The sequence below is a fragment of the Brachionichthys hirsutus genome, chromosome 4, assembly GCF_040956055.1.
Source record: "Brachionichthys hirsutus isolate HB-005 chromosome 4, CSIRO-AGI_Bhir_v1, whole genome shotgun sequence".
NCBI classification, from domain to species: Eukaryota; Metazoa; Chordata; class Actinopteri; order Lophiiformes; family Brachionichthyidae; genus Brachionichthys; species Brachionichthys hirsutus.
The window spans coordinates 13472132-13481834 of NC_090900.1; the positions used below are offsets into that span (position 1 = coordinate 13472132).

General features: G+C 42.0%; 1 protein-coding gene across 1 annotated transcript in view; it reads right to left on the reverse strand.

The window, feature by feature from the left end:
- gcn1 (GCN1 activator of EIF2AK4) overlaps window positions 1-7629 on the reverse strand; it is a 23801-nt gene extending 16172 nt beyond the window's left edge. The window contains exons 1-10 of the mRNA XM_068760914.1: window positions 7518-7629; window positions 5929-6016; window positions 5132-5182; window positions 4432-4522; window positions 4224-4358; window positions 4002-4107; window positions 2961-3034; window positions 2340-2500; window positions 586-719; window positions 11-144 (exon numbers count right to left, since the gene is read on the reverse strand). Of these exons, the coding sequence (XP_068617015.1) occupies window positions 11-144; window positions 586-719; window positions 2340-2500; window positions 2961-3034; window positions 4002-4107; window positions 4224-4358; window positions 4432-4522; window positions 5132-5182; window positions 5929-6016; window positions 7518-7629 (1086 nt within the window). The remainder of the gene's footprint in view (window positions 1-10; window positions 145-585; window positions 720-2339; window positions 2501-2960; window positions 3035-4001; window positions 4108-4223; window positions 4359-4431; window positions 4523-5131; window positions 5183-5928; window positions 6017-7517) is intronic.
- Window positions 7630-9703: the final 2074 nt, after the last annotated feature.

The following is a 9703-nucleotide window of genomic DNA, read 5'->3' on the forward strand; positions in this document are numbered from 1 at the left end:
GTGGAGATACTGTGTCCTCGTCATCGTCAGAAGAAGAGGAGGAGGAGGAGCTTTCCAGAGTCAAATCAATCACATCCGCTTTCTTGGTCGCGCTGGATTCGGCAGCGCGTGGGACCGCTGATGATTGCCGCAATGGAGCCGAGGCTAAACAACAAATTCATTTAAGGGCGTATTTCTATTTCAGCAAATCCCAAGAAAAGCCAAAAACCAACCACGTGCTGTCCTGCAGTACTTCTCTACCCCCCCCCCCCCCCACCTGCTCTGACATTAATTAAGACCACTTAATAACTACCGGTACTAGAACTCATTTACATGTGGCGCATGCACATAAGTCTGCCCTCCAGCTGAGCCCCCAGTTTCAAATAACTTGTGTCCACATGTCTTTTAGGTTAGTTCACAACTAACACGTTGATTTGACTGTTTCAAGTAGCGCCTCACCGATGCGACTTTCATCGTTTTTGGAGAATAACTGAGCTCTAAGACACAAACTTTGAGATCTATTAGGGTCTGATAGGCACAATCCCATTAACTCTGGATTAAGATCAATTCAAAACGTGTCTGCGTGCTAAGATTAAGATGACTTACGCTCCGTTTTTGGAATCGACTGCGAATGAACCTTGACCGCCTCCTTCTTTGGTCTCATGGGGCACCATGTTCCATCCTCTTGGAACTTGATTTCATCCACATCTGAACAGTCATTCAGGATTTCCACAAATAACCTGAAAAAAGGAATAAAACACTCAACAAACATGCAGCAGGATGTTAATGGAGCTAGTCGGAGAGCATTGATGTGGATACCCAGAGCCGTCTGTGTTCCTCAAGCTTTGAGCCCAGACGTGACGTTTGGCTCGTCGCTTGTGAGGCATGACCTTCACAGATGTGGAGCCACAAGCAGCACATTTTCACATTGAGTTTGGGGGGAGCTTGATCTGGGTTCGTCATCTTCCTCAAATATACTTCAACATGTAGACTGTAGGACTGAGAATCGATAGACCGACCTTGAAATGAACAAACGACCTGAACCACAGCCACAAAACGACCATGATTAGTCCTCGAGAAATGGACAGCCACTTTGTAAAAATGTTGGGCGAAGAGTCACTAAAAATTTATTCACGACTTTTATTCATGGGAGAAATGTGTTCAAAATAAAACATTCATATAACTAGAGAGACGAAAATGATTTTCCAGTGAGGCTACAGTAATGATAGAATCTTATGTTGATGCTTTACGACATTCGGTAGCATCAGTAACAAATCAACTGTCATGTTAATGTGTAACGTACGTACATTAAAGCGCTGCTTCCTGTTTTAGTGTTAGTGCAACTATACTGGATAGCTGTTTTTTTCCTTGTAAAACTTGTGACCTGAATATTTCACAAGAGAAGCCCCCGTCATGTGTTTAACTTAACAACGATCACATGTCAAAGATCTGTTAGTATCACAACACCACCTGCTGGCAACAGGAAGCAATTGTCCATAGTATATGTTCATGCACATTAATCTATTCTAATACATTAATATTCTAATTTAATCTGTATATTTGTCTACACAGTCGGTTTATTTTGTCTATATCCATCAATAGAAACCCATAAACTATGTTTACCTTTACAGAGCACAGCACAAACTCTGTGTACTTAAGAACTGTAAATATTTTGCATATTTCTGTCTAGTAATAGCACTTCTGCTTAGATGCTAAACTGCATGTCGTTACCTAGTACTTGTACATGTGTACTGACAATCAAGTTGAACCTAACCTAATCATTGGAAACAATTCTGCTACTCCTATGATAAACAAAAAGGAGAATCTCTTCTGTCCATACTCGCGCCTCTTTCTCACGTTCAAAAATACAAACTAAATCCACTAATGTCTAACAAAGACAAAAAAACAAAAAACAAAATGTCTAACAAAGAATAAAACAATACAATTTTAAAAGCAAGTTTGTTCCCGATTAATCAAGTCAAGCATTTTGCTTTAAGCCTAATAATCATTTTAGTGTGTGACGCACTTTAAATGAGATATTTTGTGCTGTGACTTAAATGAACAAAAATGTATCGTTTATAATTTTTAAAGTGTAGATATGGTAATAAATTACCAATACATATATCAATACAAAATGCTGGATGCTTATTTCTGTCTGCTCCTGTTCGGTCTCTCCTATCTGTCCTCTTCTCTGTCATTGTATCACTCTTTCTATCTCTGTCCCTCTCTCTCTCCCTCTCAGCCTAACCGGCCAATAAGGTGCACAGTCGAGTTCATTTACATCTGTAGCCATGGGGACAAGTCCAGAATGTTTTAGTGTCGTGATTATGTACACTGAGTGATCGAATTACACAACTAACCCATCAATGATAAGGCTTTCGTATGCAGCCTTCTTGTCACACACAGGACAGATCCAGGTGGGTTTCTTCTCATTCATCTGCAGGTAGAGGGCAGCATCGAAGCACTGCAGGTGAGAGCAGGTAACTGCCCGACAGGGCACTGTCAGCCGCATCTTTCCTAGCTGGAGAACCAGACATGGAAGGGTCAGAACAAATTAATTCAGTACCACCGCCTTCCATTCCTGATCGTCCTACAGGTACAGCGGCTCATAAACACATAATCACATCACATTATAGCAGGAGCAGCCACCAGAACATATTATTATCATTAAACACAATCATGAGGGACTAGGCAGCAGCGGTTTTAAATGAATACACACTCTGCTTAGAAGTATTGCTGTGTGAGCGCTTCTCATTTCAGAAATTAACTGAGGTTGGTGCAGCCTTCATTTCAGTCCAAAGAAGGGTGGATGATTCAAATTGTGTGTATACATATCATTGCTTTCTCAGGACACCATATATATATACACACACACAAGATTCTATAAATAAAGTGGTCAAATCCTTGGAGGCTATTTTGTGCTCTTAAATGATTCCTTATCAATCACATAAATATTCTCAGAAGACAGAAGCTTCATTTACCGGACACATGAGTGAGACCCGAAGGCTTGTCGTGGCGATCTCACTGTCTGGATCTGCTGTCAGCTTCTCTTTGACTTGAACACAGAGAAAAAAAATAATGTAATGGCATTAAACAAACCCAAATAGTTTCACTTTCAACAAATGTTAAATGTTGATCCATATTTCTTTGCTCAAATGCGTTTCTGAAAGGACACCTTTAGATTTAGGAGCCAAATGTGGAACACACACCTCTAATGATCCTCTTATTAGATGTTAAAGACAAGACCATCACCGACTAGCCTTAGCTTGGTGGTTTGAGTGTGACGGTCATTGATTTGTGCAAACATTGATTTACAGTGGTGCAGAAACAATTCTTTCTGGCCAATCAGTGACCTGTAATGTTTCATGTGTCCTTTAAGTACCAGCCCAGCCTGCTTGGAAAATGCTCTAGGGGCGGTATAAAAACAAAAAGCATTACCAGGTAATTCTGCCTAATTTGAAAACCAAAATGTATTTGGTTTAATTGGTTAATTAAACAAATTTGCTTTGTCTAATCTTTTTAAAATGTAATTTGCGCTCATCTCCGGACTCAAACAGCGCCCTCTTGTGAACCCGTGGTCATCCACAAGCCACGTGTAACTGGCTATGGTCCACTTTCTTCCACTTGTAGGACCCTATTTACTTTAAGAACTGCAGCAGGTCCACCAGCACCGGAGACTGGCTGCCTGCAGGTCTCCAAATGTGCTGACTGTGGCCATGTTGAATGGGTGGGCGTCTGATACAGGAAACTTAATGCATAAGTTAAAGGACAGTAAACCATCCTTGATAGCTGGGGGGCACTTTATATAGGTACACTAGACCAGGGTTAGGGTCAACACGAGGACTTTGCATGTTTTCATTTCACTTCTACTGCTACATTTGCACAAAACAAAATAAAAGGCATGGTTCTCCTGTCTAAAGTAGGTGAAAAATAATTATTTTTTATTATTTCCAACTCCTTTCTAAACACCCTCTCTGTGAATTGCATCTCATTTGCCATAGAAACAAAAGTGTCATAGGTACTTAATGCTCTGGAGTGGTCTGGATTTCTGATTCCCTTCATCCTCAGCCTTTGAAGCAGCAGTGGTGACGTCAGCTGCCTCACCAAGTAGACGGACATAGAATAGGTCTGGAAGGGAGTATGATATGATGAGCGTACCCAAACGTGATGTCCAGCACATGCACAGTCAGAGAAGATGAAACTCTGAATGCTGAAGAGCTCTAATGACATGCATGTTTTCTCACTTTTCCAATTTCAGGTGCCCACGTCACTGAAATCTGATTAGGCACCGCAGAGGACAGCCGAACCAGGGAGGTAATGTTCAGCGGCCTTCCCGGTCTCTTCTGTTCCACTCCATTTTTTGGTGGCGGTGCATATCCCTACAGGAATGAAATGCTTTGTCAGCAACTTTTCAGTACAAGCAGAAGATGGGCGACTAAATCATCCACTTACTGGCAAAGGAAAAAGTTTCCCGTTGACCTTTATACAAATATTGTTTGGGTAATTATCCTCTTGAGGGCAACTGGTCTCTGACAAGCAAAATCTAAAAAATGGAAAGAAAGTTAACACTGGAAAATAAAATAAAACGTTTTCAGAAATGATTTTTTTCCTTCTAAGTGGCAGGTGATGTGAAATATTCTGAATCAGTGTTTCTGAGAGTGTAGGTTGGTTGCCTGTTAACAATCATGAGATGATTCAATCAGAACATGTTAAGATCTCTCGCTATATCGCCGTTCACTAATGATGACTTCATCGTCATCATTACTGCGCAGCAAATTCATCATCATCGTCAACATTCATTGCAGTACCTTCAATAAGTAAGTACCACGCTCTGCTCTCACATATTAGTCTCGTAGAGTTATTATTATCATTATTATATCGAGAGAGATACTAGTGTACTACATATAGAATTACTCTACAGTATCACTAATTTAGGATTAAGATTACAGGTGAAATATACCCTACTGTTACTGTATTAGAATAGAACAGTATTTACTGGCGTATGAGATACAGTAGAGGGTGGGTTGATAAAGGGAAATTAATAAAACAAATATGGTGTTGCTTCTTCATGGATCGTGGAGTCCTGGGACTAAGAACCCGCTTTAAACAAGGGACACTCATTGTTTTGAAGTCATAAACTCGACATTCCCACCTCAGTTGAATTTGCACCATGTAGTCCCTTCTGCCTCCTGGTAGGAAGTCCCTGTAAACACAAGATTCAGCATTAGGATTTAGCCCAGGACTTAAAAACAGGCACAGAAATGGACAATCTGAAATCAAAACCACCCGGCGTCACACTGTTGCTTTCAACACACAGGTAGGCAACATTCATTCATTCATTCATTTTCCAACCGCTTTGTCTGTTATTGGGCGAGAGGCGGGGCACACCCTGGACAAGCCGCCAGTTGATCGCACAGACGGACAATCAGCCACACACACACTCACACTCGCACGGGCAATTTAGCGTCACCGATCCGCCTAAGCTGCATGTTTTTGGTGGTGGGAGGAACCCGGAGAACCCGGAGAGAACCCAACTCCTCACAAGTCAGATTCGAACCCGCAACCTACTTGCTGTGAGGCAACAGCACTTACCACTGCGCCACCCCGGTAGGTGGCATATTATTATCAAATACGTTTATATAGTTCATGAAAACAGACTCGTAACCAACATGGCAAATGAAATTTAACATAAAAAGAAAAAGCCCTGTCATTTTTCCTGCAGAAGTTGTTGTTAGTAGCAAACTCGTTTTGAACATGGCTGACAACCAAACACGATTGTCTTTCCTCTCTCCCAGTTACTTAGAGATGTGAGTAATGAGAAGGCTGCAGTAGTTCCCACTCCAAGTGGGCAGCAGGGGAACGGACTTCCAAATGGTTTCAATCATAACACACACAACAAAAACTTTTCAGTAGATATTTATAAATGAGACTACTGACAAACAGGCTTACCTGGAAATGCAAACTTCTCTAACTTGTTGTGGCGTCAAGGCAAAGATGAAATATTTTTCTTGGTGGTACCTCTGAGCAGTACTTGCTCCTAAAAAAAATGTCACACAAACAAGATACAATGACTCAATGTACTAAAACATGTAGGACATTAATGAATATTATTGCAAAACACTTCATCATTTTTTTGAGCCGCATATTTTCTCAGTGAATCAAAAGGATAAATAAAGGTGTTTAGAGTAGTAACGCACGCCCTTGTATCCACAACAATACGGAAGCTTGCTAGCCAGAGCAGATGAATGGATCACAGGATAATCAAAGGACATTTCTTCCAACACAGAATTGAACATCCTATTCCGGCTGAACCGAAGGTGTCACTGCATGGATCCTGTGTGCTAAGCTAAAAGGTAGGAAGATGGAGGTTCAGTCCTCGTGGGAAATAACTCTCTGAATAGTGTGATGAGCTGGAGGCCCTTCCAAGGAACCGATGAGGATACTGGAATTGTAGTCTCTTGGTTTGTGGGGACATGGCTTCACATCCTGACTGGTGTGTGGGCTGCCTCTGCTTCATAGCAGTGCACGTGGATAGAGACACCAGAACACATGGAAAGAACAATAACTAGCACGATTCCAGTCTTATTGCCTTCAGGATATTGAACTTGAAATGGACTGCAAGTGTCTCATTCCTGGTGTCAAGCCACTCCTGAGCTAGACGCATCGTCAGAAGAGTCTCACCTGGGCTGAGATTAAGAACTGGACCACTTCTCAGTGATCCAAAGTCCTCTTTCCAGATGATAACACATTTTGTATTTAAATTGAAAATCCAGATCCCAGAGTCTGGAGGAAGATTGGAGAGGAACAGAATCCACAATGCTTGAACTCCAGTGTGACGTGTCCACAGTCGGTGACGGTTTGGGTCCATGTCATCTGCTGTCATTGGTCCGGTGGGTTTTATCAAGTCCAAAGTCAACACAGGCTCTATAGGAGAGTTTAGAGTCTTCATGCTTCCATCTGCTGACAAGCTAATGGAGATTTGATCCCCTTTTCCAGCGGGACAACAGCCCGCAGAAACTAGTGTTTGCTGACTGCGCTGTTCCTGGACTGGACTGGACTGGACTGGCTGGTTAACTCACCGGACCTGAAACCTGTAGACTAGAGAGTCTGTGGGGTTCTGTCAAGAGGAAGATGAGACACCAGCCCAACAACACAGATGAGATGAAGACTGCGATGGAAGCAATCATCGGCAGACGCAGGCTGATCGCCTCCATGACACCGCTATCTCAACGTAAATTAGTCAATCTAAAAAGGTGCTTTAAAAATAAGCTTTACTTAATTACTAATATACAGAATGGTGTCTGGAGCAAAAGCTACTGTAAACGGATACGGTCAGTATTGAAGAAAACATTGAGCTGCCCCATTGCAACTCGGTGCTTCCAAATCTTCTGGATGTGGATCACGTTTTAGGATCTAATTAGAGTAAAACATGATGCATCTGCTCACGAAGATATCTGAAGAAATGTTTTATGATAATACAAACCCATGCTGCAAAAGAAAAATCTCATCTTCAAACCAAAAAGGGAAATAGGACTGACCTAGACTTGACGGCTTGATCAGGACGTCGAGAACATCGTAGAAGGGCAGCGGTTTCATCAGCACATCCGGGTGGACGGGGGGGATGGGGGCCCCCGGCTGCTGGAGATTCATGCTGGTTGTGGAGTTAGGCCACTCTTCACCAGTAAACCGGCTCCAAAGTCAGCATTACGGGAACGACCCCTGCTCAGAGAGACAACCACGTTTACTATTCTCTCTCTTTTATGTGACCTAAAGGTGGTGGTGCATTTAATAACAACAATAACAATTAAATTACATCTTTACATTCCCTGGAAAACAGCCCCAGACTCATCTTCACATCATGTTTTATATATCCTGCCAAAGTGAGCCCAGACACCGGCTCTGGGCACTCCGGCTCCGCCACGCCGAGCCCGGAGGAGAAGCGACTCCACAGCCCGGAACTGAACGTGCGTCTCCGCCTCCTCGGTATTAGCGCCGTTTTGTTCACACGGTCTGTTTTGATATTTCACAGGTGATCTCATTGTTCCTAAAACTTGTCTTTACGACGGCACACAGACACACAACGTTAACGACGAGCAGCGTAACACAACAAGCTGCTTCTAACGTGTGTAGAACGCGCCACACACAGTCCGACCTTTAACCGGACGGGGACTTCACGCCTGATAAACAAACAGGCTGGTCTCTGCGGCCACTTCCTCAGGGAGCCTTTAGCCGCTGGCTAGCCAACAGTTAGCACGGAGGCTAACGAAGGAAACACGGCTGGTGTCACAACGCCGAGCGGGCTCCTCCTGCAACGCCGCCGCGCTCTTTCGCTAGCCTGCAGGGGCCTGTACCGACCAGCCTGGGGGAGCAACCGAAGGAGAGCCATCGTCTGTGTTTTCTTTTCCCTACCTCCTCTTTCTTCGCCATCTTGTTGCTCCGGTCAGCCCCACTCGAGTTACTACTTCCGGGTGACTACTTCCCGAGTGCGCATGCGTGAAACCCCGGATTGGTGCGTATCGCTTTAACAAAAAGTCACGTGACCGACACAGGAGTCGTGTCGTTCGGATGTGACGCGCCAAAAAGGAAACAAAATGAATCGACTTGTTGCGGGTTACATTGTTTGGATTTCCGCTTTGCTCCCATCCATGGGTCGTTCTCGGGAACGTGTGAATTAATCCATTTTTAGTGTTGTTTCACATGATTGAACACTTTGGTTAATTAAATCCACATAAACATTTTATCTCTGAATTTTATTACATACAAATTTGCTATAATTTACATGCCAACTCTTGAGCATTTACACAAACAAGCACAATTTGAACCCTTCACATGAACAACTTCACTCAGCAAACAAGTGGAGAAAATGATTTTATACAAAGATGATCATAGTTTAAGAGACGAGCAATTCAATAAAGATTAAATATTTTTCCATCTTTTTTCATTTTGTTTACCTGCAATGATGATGATGATGAATATATTTATTAGATAGAATGTTAGAGTACAAGTACATTCAAACAGTAGCATGTATTACAGTACAAATACAGTCAAACATCCTGTCTAAGAGGAGCATTTCAAAAAAGCCCTTGCAGTCTTGTTTCCGTTGAAAGTCCTTAGTACATAAATCATCGACATTTAACAATACAAATAAAAATAAAACCAATATTAAATTACTCAATTGATGCAAAAATAACAATAAAATAAAAAGATACATAATGATCACCTTAGCTGTTGTATTCCAGTATTTTGGAATCCTCTCTTGCCCACTCAAAGCCTGTCTGAACTCTTCCCTGAAAGACACACAAAACTCTTCATTCTTCAGCCTCCACCTCTTTGTCCTCTTCCTCTTTTTCACTAGAGTCATCTTACATACCACCAGCCTATGTTGGCTGGCTACACTCTCTCCTACCACGACCTTACAGTCACCAACCTCCTTTAAAATGCTCCATCTCAAGATGTAGTCCACCTGTCGTCATTTTGAAAATTAAGAATTTTGACATTATTATGAACATGTATCCATAGCAGATGCCCAAATGACATAATGTTACAGAACAACAATTGATGTAGAATTAAAACCATAATCCACAACTAATTACTGAAGGAATACAGCTAAATAGTGTAATAAAATATATAGATGTATTGTACATTTGTGAAAATAAAATTTACTACAAAAATCAATACATGTCGAATAAAGCAATTCCATGTTTATTGTTATTGTTTATTGTTC